At 41.1% G+C, this 19,944-nt stretch overlaps 1 protein-coding gene across 3 annotated transcripts in view; it reads right to left on the bottom strand.

The window, feature by feature from the left end:
• NBAS (NBAS subunit of NRZ tethering complex) overlaps positions 1–19,944 on the bottom strand; it is a 385,077-nt gene that overhangs the window by 92,094 nt on the left and 273,039 nt on the right. For all 3 annotated transcript variants that reach the window (XM_059729540.1, XM_059729533.1, XM_059729539.1), the window contains exons 44-46: positions 19,189–19,523; positions 6,090–6,308; positions 5,050–5,252 (exon numbers count right to left, since the gene is read on the bottom strand). In XM_059729540.1, the coding sequence (XP_059585523.1) occupies positions 5,050–5,252; positions 6,090–6,308; positions 19,189–19,523 (757 nt within the window). The remainder of the gene's footprint in view (positions 1–5,049; positions 5,253–6,089; positions 6,309–19,188; positions 19,524–19,944) is intronic.

Genomic DNA, 19,944 nt, shown 5'->3' with positions numbered 1-19,944 from the left:
TGACCTCCTGAGGTTCCCTCCAACCCTAATTTTCTATGATTCTATATCCACAGCATTTCCTTCATTCACCCAAGTAGTTACTTTGTCAAAGGAGATCACATTTGTTTGACTTGATTTGTTTTTCATAAATCTATGCTGGCTGTTTGCAATCAGACTTTCTTCCTCCAGATGGTTGCAAAAGGCCTTCCTTAGAATATGCTCCAGTAACTTCCCAGGTATGGAGGTGAGGCTAACTGGCCCGCATTTCCCTGGGTCCTCTTTTTTGCCTTTTTTAAAGAGGGGCACTATTGTTAACCTTTTCCCAATCGTTTGGTACCTGGACCATGTCCCACAACTTCATAAAAATCATTGCCAAGGCCTCTGAGATCTTCTCTGTCAGTTCATCCAGGACCATGGGATGAAGTTCATCCAGACATGCTTACATGAAATCATTCAGATGCAACAAAAGCTCTCTGACCATCTCTTTTGTTATCTAATCCCTTACCCTGCCCCCTGCCCTATCCAGATAATCCTTATGAGTTGTATGGCTGCATCTTAATTTTCTTGTGAAGACTGAGGCAAAGTAGTTGTTGAGTAGCTCTGCCTTCTTTGCATCTCCTGTTAAGAGTTCCTCCTGGTTTGTTAACAAGGGGACCCACAGATTCCTTAGCCCTTTTCTTACCAATGTACTTATAGAACCTCTTGTTGTCCTTAACCCCTTCCCCAGGTGCAGCTCATTCTTTATACTGGTCTCCTGATTTTGTCCTTGCAGGTTTTTGCTATTTCCTGGTACACTTCCTTGGTGGCCTGTCCATTTTTTCCATTGCCTATATGCTTTCTGTTTCATTTGCAGCATTTTAGAAGCTCCATGTGCAATCACATTGGTCCTTGCCATTCTTCTTCTGCTTCCATCGTGTTGGGACAGTTTCTGGCTGGGCTTTCAATACTATGCCCTTTAGAAGCTCCGAACCCTCCTGGGTACCTTGATCCTTCACCGTCTGTCTTCCCATGGCACCATGCCTATTAACTCTTTACGTTGGATGAAATCTACCTTTTTGAAGTCTAGTGTCCTAATTTTGCTGACCTCGTGCTTTCCTTGTCTCAGGATCTGGAATTTTATTATACTATTATTACTTTGTCCCAAATTACCCATCACCTTCACATCCTCCACAAGTTCTTCCCTGTTGGTCAGGACAAGATCTAAGATAGATGAACCCCCTAGCTGTATTCTTCACCTTGTGAAACAGGACATTGTCCTTCATACAAGTTAGGAGCCGGCTTGACATTTTATGTTTGGCTGCATTGTTCCTCCAATAGATGTCTGGCAAATTGAAGTCTCCTATCAGAACCATTCCATATCTTATGAACAGATTTGTCACCTGCTTGAAGAGTACCTTATCCATCTCCTCTTCCTGATTTGGTGGCCTATGAAAAAGCACCCCCATTATATTGATGCTGCATCTCTCACCTTCCATCTTCACCCAAATGCATTCTGCTTTGCCATCTTCTTCCTCCTGAACCAGGGAACTAATATATGTATTTTTGATATACAATGCGAAACCACCACCCTCTCTCCCAACCCTGTCCTTCCTAAACAGAGTATAACCCTGCAAGCTGACATTCCAGTCATAAGAGCCATCTCACCAGGTCCTTGTGATGACAATCAGATCATGGTTCTTTTCACAGGCTGCACCTTCCAGCTTATCTTGTTTATTACTTATACTTCTTGCATTTGTCTACATACATTGGACATATTTTGCATTTTGACCTAATCGTTCCACTTTCTCACCACCTAGAGCAGTCTTGTAGCTCATTGGCCCTTCCCAGAGTTAAGTTGCTTTTGCTGGGGCTAGTCACATAGCAGATTAGATGAAGCAGATCCACACTGTTGATGAGTCTCCAGCAGTAAAAAAGAGAAAGATGCTTTTCTACCTCCAGTTACCTGTTTTACAGGGCAAAACGTTTACACATATGAGGTCCTGAAGTTTCCTTTTCTCTCCCCTGGCAAAAAGGAAATGGCAGCAGCAGGTAGATGGATCTTACTACAGGAAATCCCCAAACCTTTGATGCTCCTTTCCCAAATCAGCATCTTTCAGCTGCCAGAAAATATGGGTATCAACATGGAAAACAGGATTTCAGCTGTTTCTATACTCTCTTCTATGTGGGGCTTAGCAGAAGTAAGAGCAGGAGCCAAGATGAGCTTGCAAAGCCTCTGTAATCACCATTAATGACACCAAAATTGGACATGGGAGGTTTTTTTCATATTTTAAATTGTCAACGATGGTGGCTCTCTTTGATCAACCCACCGATCTCCTAACACTGGAGTATCTCAGTTACAAGACCTTACTCTTCACAACTATCAAGTTTTTCACACAGTTAGGAATAAAGGACTAGAAAAGACTTCTGGGACCGTTGAGTCCAGTCCCCTGTATTCACAAGAAGCCACTTTTCCAGAAATGTCCAGAAGAATGTTTGTTCTTACCCTTAGACACACTACAGAAACAAAGCCAACTATAACCCTCCTATAATGTAGCCCAGACAGAGAAGAAAAGACAAGGGCACCATCAATGCCAGTGCAGTGACATGAAATTCATATAAAAAACAAAGCTGTCAAACTTCTAAGTGGCTGGAAGCCGAATGCCCTATGGGTACCATTAGCAGGGGCTGCACACCGTGGAGGTTACACTAGCAGAGACCATGGTTCTTGGCAGGTTGCACCCCAACACATATCGGTGGGTGCTCACCCATCACGCTGCACTAAATATATGAGCCCTCTTGTACTCCACTGCAATGAGCACAGAGGCAGGTGCTCCCCCACTCTGTTGCACTGTTCACAGGCAGGTGCACACGTGAGGCTGGCACAGCATGGCATTCTGCCTCACCTGCAGTTACCTGTGAGCTCCCCTGTGGCATCATGCTACACAGGTGCTCTAGGCTGTTGCCTTCCCCAGAATTACTGGCTCTGCAGCACCATACTACCCCAAACCCTGGGGCTGGGTCAGGCAATGGAAGCTGGGGATAAGAGGGGGACCCTCAAGACCCCAGGTGCTGCTACTGCAGCCAGAGTGATAGGTGCAATGACAGCTGCGTGGGAGCCGAGGGACCACATTAACCGTTGCGGGCCCACAAGCTACCAGCTGAACATCAACAGGTTAAAATATGCTGATAATCCTAGAAAGAGGACTTTGTTTTGTTTTTTTTGTTTTTTTACAGAAGACTACAAAACACCTGTACAAGTCCCTGACACCAACATGGAGAAAAACCATTTATGAATCTGAATCGTCCATCAGTTATATCTTGAGTACAAGATCATTCCACAACTTCATTCTCTTGTTCCTTCTGTCACCTACCAGCTCACCTCTTCCTGTACCAAATTTATTTTCTCATTGCAACAGTTCCTTTATTTTCTCCAGAGACAAATAATAAATAATATAATAATTTGTCCCCTTAAAAAGGTAATTGCACACTCAACTAAAAAATTACAAATCACTTGCAATATGAAATGCTCATAGGACCAGACTGCTTAGAAAGTGATGCCCCAAAAAGTTCCAAACGACCCTCTCCCAGTCATTTTGAAACTGTTGGCCTTATTTATTGCTGTAGGATCTGCATAGAGTTCTCTACAGCCCAGTCCATTAGCTGTAAGGAGAGGTTTCACATGAAGTTTCTCCTAGTGTGGCCCATACATTGCTCCCAACCACCATTACCCAAGATAACTTTTTTTATTAAGAGGGACAATTCTGTGCTGTCACTTCAAACACAAATGTGGACCTATGGCATAAGATCAAATTTATAAAGAAGACTGAACGTATGTTTAACCAATCAGAAAGTTGTGAGAAAGCTTCAGCTCCTGGCACCTGCAATTAATTTCCATGGGAAAGCAATTTTACTAAGAGCAATTACATTAAATCAGGGGTAGGCAACGTTTTTTGGCTAGAGTGCTGAAAAACTCCACAACGCCTACCTCAGAAGGTGCTGGATTACTGGCATGGCAGAAAAACAAAATGAGGGCAAGGGGTACATGGCAGGATGCCTTGCTTGTGCCCCTTGCCCCCCAACCAAAGCCCCTGCCCCCCAGCCCTGCCGCCCCGTGCCCCCCACCCAAAGCCCCTGCCCCCAAGCCCTACTGACCCTTGTCTCCCACACAAAGCCCCTGTCCCCAGTCCGGGCTCTCTGGTTGCCAGCAGCTACCCCAGCTTTGGTAGCTGTTGGAGCCCGGGCTGCTCCCAGCTGCCTGCTGGGAGCAGCCAGGGCTCCCGGCTGGCAGCAGCTCCCCAGAGCCAGGGCTGGCTGCAGCCAGGAGGCTCCAAACAGCTGTGCCGGGCTCCGGCATCAGCGCCGCGCTGGCATGTGGAGGCGTGCCTTTGAGCGGGCGGTGGGGGAGGGGCCTGAGGCAGCGCAGCCCCAGTCTCTCCCCTGCTCCTGGCACGGAGGTGATGAGCCCGGCACAGTTGTTTGTAGCCAGCCCGAGGTGCGCACAGTCGCCACCAGCACGGAGCTGATGCTGGAGCTGTGGAGCCTGGTGCAGCTGTTTAGAGCCTGCCCACTCCTGCTGCTGCAAGCTGCCCAAAACCCGGGCTGTATACAAACAGCTGCACCGGGCTCATCACCTCTGTGCTGGGAGCAGGGGAAAGACCGGGGCTGCGCTGCCTCAGAGCCATCCTCCACCGCCTGCTCCAAGGTGCGCCTGCATGGAGCTGATGCTGAAGCCCAGCACAGCTGCTTGGAGCCTTCCAGCTGCAGCCAGCCCTGGGAGCTGCTGCACCCAGCAGGCAATTGGGATGCTGCAAGCCCTGCTGGGAGCAGCCCAGGCCGTGTTGCTGGCAGCACCTACCCAGAGCTGGGGCTGGCCGCAGCATGCCAAGTAAAACGGCCTCGTGTGCCACATTCAGCATGTGTGCCAACGGTTGCCGACCCCTCCATTAAAACTTTTCTAATATTTGTTACTGCTTTGGTCCTTACAAAATTCAACCATCCTGGAACAGAAAGAAACAAGTACTTAAAAAAACAAAAAACAAAACAAAAAACCTTGCAAATCTTATTTGACTCAATTGTTGCAGTTTAACTTACCTTAACGCACATATAATTTCTTTTACAGCACACTGCACTATGTCCTTGGTGGAGAGTCCCAGATCTCCAACAGCTACTTCTAACAATTTTTGTATCATTTCCAAAGGCTGACCATCTAAACACATAGTTACTGCCTGGTCATGGATTTTTTCTTTCTCCGACCTGGATAAATCATATAATTGGCCATACTTCTGTAGTAGATCCTGTAAACAGACACATTTTAAACATTACTGGTATTTATGGTTCAGTATCTCACTGTCTAGCATGGCTTAAAATTTCAGTATGAAAATTTCAAAGATCTTTAAAATCTTAAAAAGAAGTCAACAAAAGCTGTGCTGTAAAATTTAATGTGCTAAATATGACAGAAACCATTACTGCTTATGGTAATTTTTAAAACAAGTGTTTTCCTTGTACTCAGGCTTCATTATAAACCTCATGTTGCTCTTTTTAGTGTAGGAGCTTTAATGGAATTTACTAATTTGCAGAAGATGAGGGGCAAACTCAAACCTCACTTGGTTATATAGATTTATAATAAAAAGGAAAATAAATGCATTTTCCTTGCATGTAATGATGATACTATTTGAAGGCTACAGCTGTCCATTAAATTAAATGAGGCATTTTTTGGGAGGAGGAGGGGGAATGGAAAGGAGTAGGGATAACACTATAATTAAATAACACTTATTATAAAATTGCTATAGCAGGTGCTCCATTGTATTATGCATGCATATAAAGATGAAGCCTTCTATGAAACTCCTGTATGAACTTTGGAGTGATCTTTTATCATAGGAATTTCCATGACTATGGAACAACTTATCTTTGCCTTAGACTTTTTTTTTTTTTTTGTTACAAAGGATAATGAAACATGTTCAAGTGTTACACTTAACTTTAAGTTCTGTAAAAAAGAATAGGCACTGTATTAGGAGATTTAGAAAACTCATCAGTTCAAAACCCTTGCTACAACTTGAAAGTGAACAAAGAGAGAAAGCAAATACATGTTAAAATACACCTGAATGCATTTGTTACAGTTAATTTATCATTACCTGCTCACTGTTTTTCAGGCCAGTGATAAAACTATGACTGAGTGTTTCCAGATGAGCCAGAGACTGCTGCAGATGATTCAGAGCATCCTCATAAGGAAGGAGGATATTTTGAGCGCCTTCCGCAGCCTCTTCAAAATTCTTTTTTCTAAGCTTCTCAGCAATCTGTTTGACTGCTTTAATAGCTTTCTTAGTCATGTCTACCCGGGCATCCACTGACAGCTGAAAACGAATTGTACAGTGTTTGATCATTATTAGTATTATTCATACATTATTATATTTATATACCATTATTGCCCAGAGGCTTCAACCATGATCATGGCTTCATTACATTAAGAATTGTATAAACACAAAGTAGAAAGCAGCCCTTGCCCCAAAGAGCTAACTAGAACATTAAATGAAACACTAAATGAACAACAGTCATCTTCCCCTGAAAGCTACATTTGAAAAACATCAAGGGTTTTACATATTTTCCTCGATTATCCTGAGGAACCAGAAGCAGCAAAAATTAGTCAGAAAATAAGAACAGTGAAACTTTTATAGTGATACTTCATCATCCAAGATGGGAACTGGGAGATGTTTAGGGAGCACAGAGAAGATCAACTTTTTATCTGTATGTTTCAAATTGTCTGTTACATTTTTAAGGTAAGCCAGTGGTACTCACCACGGACCCGGGTTTTCTATGTTTAAAAATCATAAATTCTCTGATTTAAAGGGGAAGCAAAAAAAGCATTTTTCTACAATTAAATGCCACTATATATATAGGTATCAGCTGAACACAATGTTGTATTGATACATTTACAATTTTAAAGCAATTTAGAAGCCTCCCAGTTATTACAATAAAATAAATATATTCTATAATAAAATAAATTCTAAATACTTCTATATTTAGATTTTTTTTTTATTACAGAAATCAGAGCTCCCCCGGCCACCTTCGTTCACCAGGACACAGGTCCAGCTTTGGCTGTCCCTGCTGCTTTGTGGTGTTGAGCAGCCCTGATATGCCAGTGCCACTCCCAAGCCACAGCCCCACAGCGGTGCCCCTCACTCCTGACCTGCAGCCCCTATCCCTGCTGGTGCCCCTCGATCCCAACCCACAGCTCCCTACCCAATTCAATCCTGGCGCCCCTCACTCCCAAATCACTGCCCCTCACCCCTAGTGTGTGGGGCAGGGGTGTTTGTGGGGCAGGGGAGTATATGTGGGGAGGGGCTCAGTGTGTGGGGCTAAGGAGGGTGGGGTGTGGTGCCTGATCATAGGCAATGCTATAGGTGACATGTTGGGGTGACATATGGGGGGGCATGTGGCCTCCCAGATTTGTGGGCCCACAGTGGGCATGGGGCTGCAGCCTGGGCCTACAGGTACAGGCAGGAGCTGTCTCCGTGGCTCAGCTGGCAGGACCTGGCACAAGAGGATGCAGAGGGGTGGCGAGAATTGTTGCTGCCACTGGGACCCCCATGCCAGCTGTGCGAGGAGTAACAGACGGGTGGGAGGGGGAAGGGAGTTGCACTGCTCTCACCTCCTTCCACCACCAGCTGCTTGTGCACTGAGCCACGGTTCTACCCCGCTACCATGGCCGGGAAGCTGCTGCTGCTCCCCTCAAGCCATGACTCTCCCCCAGAGGGAGGTGGAGTGGAGGGCAGGGAAGGTGGCCTGAGGGGAGTGGCGACAGCAGGGGAGGTGGCTGGGCCATTATGGTAGGGTAGAGCTGTGGCTCAACACAAAAGTGGCTGGCAGCTGGAGGAGGTGATGGCAGTGTGCCCAGCCCCTGCTCCCATCCATTACTCCTCATACTGCTGGTGGCACAGCTGGCACAGGGATCCCAGCAGCAGTGCTAATGAGTCTCACCAACCCACTCCGCCCTCCTGAGCTGGGTCCCAACTGCTGGGCTGCAGAGGCGACTCCTGCCTATGCCAGGAGGGTCAGACTGCAGCCCTGTGCCCATTGTGGCTGCACAAACCTGGGAGGACACATGCCTCCCCCATGCTCCCCTGATGCATATGACTGTCCCCCCAAACTTACCTGTGGGGAGCTGCCTGGCTGCATGTGGCACCCCCTGCCTGTGGCACCCTTCCCCTGCACCCCCCCGCCCCAGCCAGCTCCTTGCAGGCTGGAACTCTTTTGGCCTGCAAGGTGTAACTCTCCATTTCCTGCTATAAAGGAGAAAAACATGGGCTTTCTCCTTTAAAGGAGAAAAAATGGTGTTTTTTCCCCGCAGTGAACGACAACCCAGATCCCTAGTCCTCACCCTGGCAGGCCTGTGGACAGCAATACTCAGTAAGTAACGTTGCTGTGGTGAACACCTTATCTTACGCTCTCTGTCAGATTGAAGAAATGCATCTGTAGAAATAAAATGTCCTGGGGCCACAATGTTGAGGGAGTCTCACTAACAATATATTTCTGTAAGATGCTGGTTGGAGAACGCTGTTTTAGGGTATTTTAATTTGTGTTAGATCATTATTTAAATTTGTCTTTAAATGTTTGAAAAATAAGCAAAACTATTGGGAAGTCTACAAAGTTACAATTTTCAATGACAAGCCAAGTTCACTTTCAACCGATCACTCTGCCATTTTAACTTTTCATATTCAGCTGATAGGATGATGATGCAGGCTGTGTATACGGAGCTACTGATTCTAATAAAGAACATTCTAAAGCTGTACCTCAGGCTGATATTAGTCCATCTGGTAGAGACAGTGATTACAACGTCTAATATGATTTAAAGAAGCTTCGGGGTAAAATAAATGATAATACTGGATAAGTGAATTTTAAGTTTAATGCATGCTGCTGGCTGCCTGAATCATATAAGGAGCAGTCGTGAACAAGGTATTCTTGCTTTGAGAGACCTTTAGTTCTAACAATAATAAAAATGTTTCTTTCACAAGACCCTATATTAAGGTGACCGAGCTATCAGTATAACTAAACTCAAAACAAAGTAAAGAGTTTAAAAAACAGTGTTGTCCTCAAGTAAATTTAGCAGATTTTTGAAATGAGGAATTTTTCTTCTTTTACTGGAAAGTACTTAAATTCCCAGATTTCTATATAGACAGTTGTACGTTATATAAATAGAATAGTAAAGATATTTTAAAGGAGTGTAGTAGTTCTTCTCTCTCATTCTATTACCTACACACTGACATCTATGTGATAGTAACAGATTTCAGGACTTCCCAAGAGGCTGATATTTTGTACTCCCCATTGGTACAGTCCATAGGAAAGGGAGACAGGCCTGTTCTTATCTGTTTTCCAAAATCACAGCAGAGCTTTTTCAACCTTTGCTTCAAATAGGAAACTGATGGAAGAAGTTAAAATAGGATTTCCAAATAAGAGTTCATTTAGAGTTTAACTTAAAGGCTCTTACAATACACGTTGATTTGGATGAAATGGCCATAGCACGCTTAATGCTTAATTTTACAATAATTACACTGTCAGCATGCTTGAGAAAAATAACAAAAATACTGGATATAGGACAATTGATAGAGTTAAGGCGCAAAGTTCTGAAGCACAGGAGATAGGAAACAAAGCTTGAGTCATCTACAACTCCAATAGGAAAGTGGTTGACAAGGTGGGTTCTTAGAGAACATTCATATCTAGGAGCCATAATAACATAATGTAGCTATGTTTAGCTACATTTCTTTTGGCAAGTAGCAAGATCCACAAAGTTGGCAAACAGACCGTAGGCCAATTATGGGAATCTATTGATCTACCACAAAAAAAAGAAAAAGAAAACAAAAGTAGGTCAATAGGGAGGAAGGAACACATCTTGATCCAAACACTGGACCACAACTCAGAAGGTCTAAGATATGGGTTCAGTACTTTCCTCTGTTACCATTTTCTTATGTTAAAAAAAGTCATTAATCTGTGTGTCCCAGGAAAATAATTGTTCTATTCTTACCCTCTGTACATACTGATTCATTTTATATAACTGCAATATCTTAGAAAAGAGTTATAGATGTCACTACAACTTGTGCCATTTAATAGGCCTGTGCGAATAGGGAAGTATTCGATTTGGATTCGGCTGATTCAGAGGACAGTGATTCGATTCGCAGATTCAGATCACTGTCCCAAATTGATTCAGCCAAATCTGCTTCAGAAGATTCAGTGCTGGTTTGGAGAGATTCAGTGATTTGGCCATAGACCATAATGGGAAATCACTGAAATACCTATAACTTCGTCATTTTTGCCTGCAAAGTTTCAAGGAGATAGGTGCAGGGGTTTCTGGGAAACTGCACCTCAAACTGCTGAAAGCAAAACTCGTGTCACTAGTGTGTGTTAAGGCAGATTTGGATGAAAACAGCAGGGACGGTAGCTTGTAACAGGGGGCCTTCCCAGTGCTGGTTAGATCTCCACTCGCCCACCTGTTTCTGGGCTAGCTGCCCACCCCTCTTTTGCTCAGGCAGAAACAGTGCACAAAAGGGACAGAAAGGCTGCACACAGAGGCTTATATGCTATTTCTACATCCTCTATCAGAGCACTGCGATTGGAAGGGGATTCAGGGAAAGATCACAGTCATTGGCCAGCTACATGTGTCAGTCTTTCCCTCCCTGCTCCCCCTCCCTCTTCTCAGTTTCTGCTCCCCTGAAAGACTGCCTTCCAAATCTCTGAATCTTTTTCAGAATCTTTTCCGAATTGATTCGAAGGCTCTGAATACATTCAGAGGTTTTCTTTGGTCTCCCAATTCGATTCGAATTTGACGATTCAGCCTCTGAATCGAATTAGTGACCGCAGCTTTACACACCCCTACTATTTAAACACCGAGCATTGTTCTAGAACAACAAGGAAAAGTAAATGTGCATATTTAAGGTGTTCTCTGGTGGTTTTGAGTGGAAACCTAGTGGTCCAGCCCCAAAACAGTATTTCCAGGGATATATCCTTTGTCACTTCTAAACCAATGATGATGGATTCCAAAGAGGGGATAAATGACTCTATATCAGTGATTCTCAATCTGGGCTGCCACCAGATCCTTTGAAGCGTACCATAACGTGTGAGATAAGCAGATAAGCTAAGCAAATGTGTAGACTCAGGCCTGTCCCACTCTGGACAATCACCATTTCTTAATTACTGAATTAAGGGATACCTTGAAATTTAAAGACATGCAAGAAAAAAAAAATATCCTTAATTCCCCTTGAGATTGCAAGGAATATAGCTGGTGTAGTCTTGACCTGGTCTAAATTCCTGGTCTGATGCTGACCTGATAGCAAAAATATGTACAATTCTGAGTTGTTCCCAGCAGCCAATACAAAATAAGGCAAGACAGTGGTTATGCATACTGGACAGGGCTTTGACCTATCTGCTGCTTTATTCTTTGAGCTGATTTTTTTTAAATTGGTGCCTGAGTTTAATTCCATATTTTTAACAGTTACAGTGAAGTATTATATTGTGTTCTTTAAACCACACTGTTCGATCATGTGTGTCTATGAGCATATGGAATTATTTCATACACAGGTCCACTAACAGATTGGTAATTTGCCTATGCCAAAGAATTTGGAAGATAAATGCCACTTGCTACCTCCAAATAAGATCCTGTAATTCAACTTATAACCTCATGACCAATTGCTAATCACCACAAGAATGAAACACATCTCTGCCATGGTATGTTATCTGAAAAAAAATAATGGCTTCAATTTCTTAAAGACATTTAGAAAAAAAAGGGAACATAGCATTACAGGTAACTACATTATATAATTCCTTTCATAAATTGATCCAGCTTCCTTTTAAAAGCATACAGAGTTTATTTGCCCTACCTCCTATTACTATATGAAGACTAAGTTTCAGAACTATCCTGGAGAATCCAGACAGCAGAGGAAAACATATCTATGGCAGTAAGCAGGCACTTCACAGACAAAACTGATCTTAAAACTGACTAAATGGCAGGCCGTAAAGGAACATTTTAGAGCAGCAGATGCAAAATTGTGACCTTCTTTTCTAGATCCTTATGACCTATTAACAGTCCTAAAATAACAAGCTATTTGTATGATGGGGCTGGGTCACCAGCAATGCATTATTTCAGTCTGCACTGGGTTCCAGCAGTTTTCTGGGGACAATTCAGGGTGCTAATTTGTCCTAATAGGACCATACGTACTGAAAGGACCACCTTCTCCCTTATGTTCTATCCCGAGTGCTATAGTCAGGCAAGAGTAACCTTCTGGCAACACTGGGGTGCCACACTTATTTGGAAAAACCTGTGGGGGGCCATTCTTAACAGTAACTGCTTAGCTCTTGAATGCCATCTCTCTAGTGGCCTGTCAGAGTCTGGCCTGGTGCTTTGTTTAGGGAGTTTGTTCTATTACATACTGTTTTACTTTAATATTTTTTATCTGTCTTTAGAATGTATCTGTGTATCTGGTTTTTACTGTAAGCCACCCTAAGCCTCTTTGGGACTCTAATAAATAAATAAAGGCATGAAAGCCATTAACCAAAGACCATATTTTTTCTCTCTTGTATAGTGCAAGTTATAAAGTTCCATCATATTTTTAATCCACTATTATATTCTGAGTCTACCCTGTACCTAGAGTTATCTAATTAGGTAACAAGAATAAGGTTAAATTTCCAAAACTCAAACTAGTGGCAAAAAAGGAAGGAAACTAATATCTGAAGGAAAGAAAGTGTGACTGATCATGAATACGGGTGAGAATAAAGTGTCTAGATTAAAATTTTGCTTGTACATTGAAGCAATATTATGATAGCAATATTATAATAGGCATTTTACTTTAAACTTGGTGCATTCCTATGCCAGGCCCTGCATATATCTAGAAAAGGCAGCACATTATTCCATTCCAGCTAGCCTGACATCTGTAAAGATCGGACGCTTTAGTAAGAGGCTTTTTTGGCACTTTTATCTAAAGCTGATTGAACTAGCTTTAGCTAAAAGCACCAGAAAGCCTAGCTTAAGCACCTGATCTTTAAAGATGCTGCAGAGCTGGGCTGAAGTAACACGCTGCTTTGATGATGTTATCACAGTAGTTCTCAACCATTTCAGACTAGAGGCACCCCTTGAAAAATATCAAATTTTAGTTTTCACTTTTAAAAGAACAATTCTTCTGTTGCAACAAACTCAAAGACCACAACAGGTCAGAATGTTTTTAGCACTATGGATACCTATGTGAAAAATCTAGGTTTATCCTGTGAATTATGCTCTAGGCCCTAACAGCACTAGTACTGTGTAGCACCCCATAGTACCTGTAAAAAAATCTCAAGGCACTCCAGGGTGCCATGGCATCTTGGTAGAGGAGCACCGTGTTGTCTCCTCAGCAGGAGTCAACTTTGCAGGCAACAAGGTCAAATGTATATTGTAAAGCTACCTTTGAACAACAGGACAGATGTTCCCATGTGATGTAACACAAGTTGGGGAGATAATGGAGGCGCTTAAAAGAAGCATGAGACAGAGCCATTTACCAAGAGATGATGTCTGAAGTTGCATTTTGAGTACAAATGGTCTGGCAGTTCTGGTGGGAAGCCTCTCTTTTTCTGAAGCCTGGATACATTCAGACCCACCTAATCATGTGATTTATATGTCACTTTTCTATACTGAAGTTGCAGCTTTCTCCTAGTAATTAACACTCTGTGCCTGTCTTCATTTGTTTTATGTCCTTGGTAATGAAAAAACAGTCAAGTAAAAGACAATTATTTTCAGGGTTTTTTTTGACTGTTTTAGCATTTTGTTTTTCACCAGTGTACTGTTTATCCACAAAGATCAGGGCAATGACCTATGAGTTCTGAAACAGATGGTTCTTTGAAGATACAACATACTAGCAAGGCACAACCAATGAAACAAAAGACCATGTTATCAAGAAAAGAATGAAGAAAAACCCCAACAAATTAACTAAAGAGCTTCTTGCAGATTGTCAAGACAGATAAACAGGAAACTATCAAGATGACTGAACATTTTGATAAGATCATTACTATAATTAAGTCTATAAAATGAGCAATACTTAAAAGCACAATACATCTGCCAGGAGAAAAGGCTACAGGCTCCAACCACATGCATGAATAGAAGCAACAATTCTGTAGAGCAGTTTTAAAACTTGAAACAGGAAAATTGTGTTATAATGAATTATAAGACCAGCTGATGCAGAGTGGTCTTTACCATTCTCTCTAGATAGGCCCAATATTATTATATTATTACTTAAAATTTTTATTCTGGTAATTCCCATAGACTTCAAAGCAAGGTGGTTCATACTGTGCCAAATACTGTACAAATACCTAATAAATTATAGTCTATCCCAAAATAATTATGGAACAAGTAAATTGGAAGAAAGAATTCAGCCAGAAAAATGTGATTATTTTATTGTTAATAATGGGGAGCCACAATCCCATAATGAAAGTGGGGAGAAAAAAGTCACCTCTGGGAATGGGGTCTTTTTAAACCCTTAAAGGAGAACAATGCAAAACTGTATATAATAAAGAGAAAAAGGAAACCTCATGATTATGAGTGCAAATCAGAAGCTAGGGAACTGTTGAAAAATGATCAAGAAACCAAAAAAATATGTGAGAATAAGTCCAGGTAAAATATAAAATGATGAGTTAACGTATTCATTATAAAACCAATTCTAATTATGGTACTAGCCCTAGATGAAAAAAGAACAATCAACAATAAAACAAAAAAGAAAAATTTCTGATCTGTGATGGGAAGAAGCCAAAGAATGCAGTTACATCACTAGATGATGATCAAACACTTTCTATACTGTCAGCAATGCAGAAAGATAGTAAAGAACAACCACTAATGCTGGAATTTTTTTAATGAACAATTCTGGATGATATGCACCAAAGAATTTTTGAGATTGTGAAGAAATTCTAAGAATTATCGAAAGTCAGCATTAACAGTCTAGGAAAAACTGGAAACATGCCATAGCATGCCAAGAAAGCTAAAGTTGTGCCAATATTTTAAAAGAAAATCCAAAATGACTCATCTTATTGTCACTTACTGTCAAACTTAACACTGGCAGGCAAAAAAAAAAAAAGGATGGTGGATATAAGATTCTCTTGAAGGGGTTTATTATTAATAACAATTAATATGGATATAGGGCAAATAAATTCTGACAAACTAAGAATTTTTTTAATGAGATTACAAATGTGGTTGATGAAAGTAGTAACATTCATTTAGTAAACTTCTTTAAGTCATTTAACTCATTGCTTTATAGGTTTTTGATTGAGGAATTAAATTATACACTGTTAGCAAGAAATGCATTAAAAAGATTAATCTGGACAAGCAACAGATCTCAAAAAATATTAGTAATTGTATAAATCACTGTTAAATTGCATGTTTGTAGTAGGGTCTTAAGCATCAGGTCTTGGCCCTTTGCTATTTAAGATTTTTATCAAGGCCCTGAAACAACACAAAATAATTACTGATAACAGTTGCAGAGGACACAAAGACTGATAAATAGTACTGGAGGGCTGATAAATAACAGAACACTGATAGGAAGTAATCTGGATCACTTGGTAAGGTAGGAACAAGTAAACATACATCCTTTAATAAGACCAAAGTAAAAAGATATCCATCTTTGGTTTGGAACAAACACTGCAGGCCATATTAAATTCAATAGGGACTTTAACCCACTAAGTAGAGACTTCCAAAGGATCTTAGGGCTATAATGAATAATCAGCTGAATAGAAACTCCTAATGCAAACTGTAGCTAAAAGTGCTAATGTTATCTTCGATGTACAAACAGGGAGTTAGGGAGCTAATACTTACATTATATTTGGGGTTGAAGGAATCTATAATGGAGTAACATGTCCAGTTAGAAGATCCATGAGGATGGCTAAACAATTGTAAAATGCACTCTATATAGCAAGACACTCCAGAAGTTAAATCTTAAGAACAACTTAAATATCTACTTGTTTTCATTCTATAAACACTGATATGACAAAGTTTATAGAATCAAACTACAATGGCTGGAAATTGATAGATAGGTAAATTCACACTTCAATAAAGAACGATTTTTTAACATTAGATGATTAATCAATGGAGTAATACAGCATTCACTGACGATTTTTGTAGGAGTTCTGGTTATGCTAAGCTGTGGTTAAGCTAATACTCCAAAAAGGAACTTGGGAAGAATAGGCATATCTGACTGCTGAATGACCTGAAAATAAATGTAAAAAATGAAAACACACTAATGAAGAAAGCAGCTAATGCAAAAAAGGGAGCATTAGGAGTAAAGAAAAAAAGAGTAATGAAGACAGATGCCAAGATAAGAGAAGAACTGAAGATGCCAGGTGTTTGGCTTGGCAAAAGAACAAATTAAAATGAGCATCTTGGCAAACAGATGAATAAACACTGGCGTAGAACCTGGGTATTTCAGGTATAAATATAGGTGCCACAAGGATTGTTTCTTTGTAGTGACCTAGGGGAACACAACTGATGCATGCTGTTGCTAGCGTTGTCCTAGGCAGTTTTACTGAGTTGAGTTTACTGCTAGATAGTACACTTGCCTGCATGTTTAAATGACAATAAACCTCCCTAACTTTTCACCGATGAACGTGAATTTGAGTCATTCTGTCTGTATTGCACCTAGACTCTACAAGGCCACTTGCTAGTGCTGGCCTCCTGGAGTACACAGATCCCCAGCAGCTTAAACACCAAGAATGACAGCAAGCAAGAGGCAACCCAAAAACTGCACACCTCAGAACAATAATTTTAAAATCTAAAGTGGTAGTTTTTTTAAAAAAGAGACTATAGCTTTCTATTTGCCATATTTTCTTGCATATATCATGCCCCCAAATATGATAAGCACCTTGTTCAAATTCACGGATGACACTAAGATGTGGGGAGAGGTGGGCACAACAGAAGGGAGGGACAGGCTCGTCGTTTTTTTTTCCCTTTGATCTTTGCCCTATTTCAGTTTCCATCCAGAACCAATTGAAAAAAAAAACAACTAGAAACAGGAGAAAAGTGATGAATTGTATTTTTGTTTCAAGGCTATGAAATCAGAGAATTGATGTGAATGGGATGTAAGAGACTATTATGTGACTAATAGTGTTCTAAATTTGATATGGTTTGATGTGAGGGGTGGACAGGGAAGTTATCAACTGTTCTAAAATTCTACAGAATCTGAAGTCGTCTGATCTGAAGTGTGAACCATTTTAATATTGATAAAATCAAAGCAAGGGGAAGAAACAGAATTCAAATGAGAAATACACATTTTCAGAAACTATAACTGAATTTTTAAAAAATGCTTCCACTTGTAAGCTACCTTATAGATGCCATTGCAGGACAAGATTGAATTGGTACAACTATATACATGCTTGAAAGTCCCTTTCTTCTAACTGCCAAAATTTTAATTCCAAATCCAACAAAAGCAATAAATTAGCTGACTGGTAATGTACAGGGCAACTTCTACTTGAAAAGCAGGCCTAACAACAGCATCTAGGGCTGTGTCCAGAAGAGTACAGCCATGTGGTACTCAAAATCTCTGCCCAGTCCTATTCAACATGTTTATTAACAATTTGGATGCCGGCATAGAAAGCTTCTTGAGCAAGTTTGTAGACAACACAAAACTGGGAAGGACTGTGAACATGTTGGAAGATGTGAGCACAATTTAAAAGGATCTCGACAGATTAAAAAACTGGGCTAGAGTTAACAGGATGAAGTTCGATGTGGACAAATGCAAGGTGCTACATCTCAGGAGGAATAATAAAAAGAAAAACAAATACAAATGGGGGACACGTGACTGGGTGGCAGCTCTATGTAAAAGGACTTGGGAGTCTTGGTAGATCATAGACTCAATATGAGACTGCAGTGAGGTACAACTACACAAAAAGTAAACATGGTTTTGGGCCGCATCATAGAAGCATTAGGTGCAAAACATGGGAGGTGATAGTGCCTTTACTTGGTACTGGTTAGGTCTCACCTGGACTACTGTGTGCAGTTCTAGGCTCCACATTTGAAAAAATGATGTGGAGAAGTTAGAGAGGGTCCAGAGGTGGGTGACAAAGAAGATCAAGGATTGGAAGATGAATCATATGAGGAGAGGCTGAAGGAGCTAGACATATTCAACTTCCAGAAAAGGTGCTCAAGAGGGGGACATGACAGCAGTCTTCAAATTCTTGAAGGGCTTTCAAAAAGAAGGAAAACACCCTTTTCTCTTGCTGCAGAGAGGAGGATGCAGATCAATGGCTTGATGTGGCAGCAAAATAAATTTAGACTGGATATCCAGAAAACACTTCTTCACTGTTAAAATACTGAGGCAGTGGAACAGACTGCCTAGGGAAGCTGTGGACTCTTTACCACTGGAGGTGTTCAAGAAGAGGTTGGACGGCCACTGCTCAGGGATGATCTAGATGTAGGTATGCCTATCGTCTACCATGGGTATTTCCATTATTCTGGGCTTTACTGGTTGCTCCCGCCTCCTTCCCCCACCCCTTTTTTCTGCTTTATGTTTTGAAGCCTTGGGGAGCATTGGGTGTTGGCTACAGCTAAGGCTGGAGACTTCAACTGGGGTGTGCCTGCTAGGAGCAAAGCTGGAGATTCCTGGCTAAAGGGTCTTTTTGCCCCTCCACTCAAGGTCAGACCAATCACCATATTTGGGGTCAGGAAGGAATTTTCCCTATGGTCAGACTGGTTTAGGCTATGGGTTTTTTTTTACCTTCCTCTGTAGTAAGGGGTATAGCCCTCCTCTCTTGACTACCTAAGCCCAGCCACCAAGTCAAATAAGTGGAATCTATCAGCAGCTGGATTTCTTTATGACCCAAGAAATGCTGATCATACCCTTTAGGATGGGAAGGTATGTAGTGAATGGAAGCCCAGAGCAAAATGAGTTTTACAATTCAGACCAGTGAATGCTATTTCCTCTATTTTTTTCTGTAGACCTAACTCATGGAGGTTTTGATGAGCATGGAGGATCAAACCAAAGGTTTTCATATGGAGGTTCAAACTATCATCACTTTAAATTGCTATAAAATAGAAATCTTTTCCCCACAGTAGTAAATCTCAAAGCAGCAATCAGGTTTTGTGTTTCTCTGTTTTTTCTTTAAATACAACTTGTTAATATAACATTTACTTTGAAAACTTCCGTAAAACAAAGGGCATGAGAACAATTTATCGAAATTCCATATAACATCTTATCTAACATCTTAAACTTTTCATTCTTGCATAAATGTTATATTTACCTTGGTGACAGCCTTTGAAGAAAAAGTAATTTCATCAATTAAAGCAACCATGTCTGCTGAGTTGAGTCTGTCAAAGTACTTTGAACATATGTCATATGCATGCAACCAATCAGGTACTGTTTCTGGTGTTTTTTTAATGAGGTGGCAATCACCATTCCAGAAGAGATTTTGTAACCAGGTGGCATACACAGAGCTTGGCGAGAGCATGCTACCATCTTTTTGGGGAATTTTGGGAGCAAGTTTAGAAATGGATAAGATGTTTTGACTTGTAAGGATGGGCTCCAATGCTCCCAAAGGATCTGAATTTTCATCTGTTAGCTTTTTGTAATCAAGACCTATTGGCAGGAAGAAGAAAAAAAGTTATTAAAATCACATTTATTCAACAGCGGGGAGAATAACTGGCATTTACTGTGGAAGACAAAAATGATTGAAAGAGCATCAAACAGAAGTAACAGCTCCATCTCATTTCTAGGCAAGATTCATTTCAAATTAGCATTGATGAATATTGACAGAATAGAATGGAGAAAGGGCTGATGCTGCCTGTATAATCTGATACAAAATTTCACCTCAGTGAGGACAGTCTTACATTTTCACTGGCACTAAAATATTTACTTTTAAAATGTGCATATTCATATACAGTACAGAAACTTTTCCACAGAGAGTGTATATACAAATTCATTTATGGCAACAAATACACTTCCGTTTCTGTATTATAAAACCTAAACCTCCCCCTTTTTCAGGCTCTTTTATGGAGGA

Source organism: Alligator mississippiensis, chromosome 1, assembly GCF_030867095.1.
Source record: "Alligator mississippiensis isolate rAllMis1 chromosome 1, rAllMis1, whole genome shotgun sequence".
Taxonomy (NCBI): domain Eukaryota; kingdom Metazoa; phylum Chordata; order Crocodylia; family Alligatoridae; genus Alligator; species Alligator mississippiensis.
The sequence above is the reverse complement of the archived record's forward strand: the minus strand, read 5'-3'. Positions and strand labels throughout refer to the sequence as shown.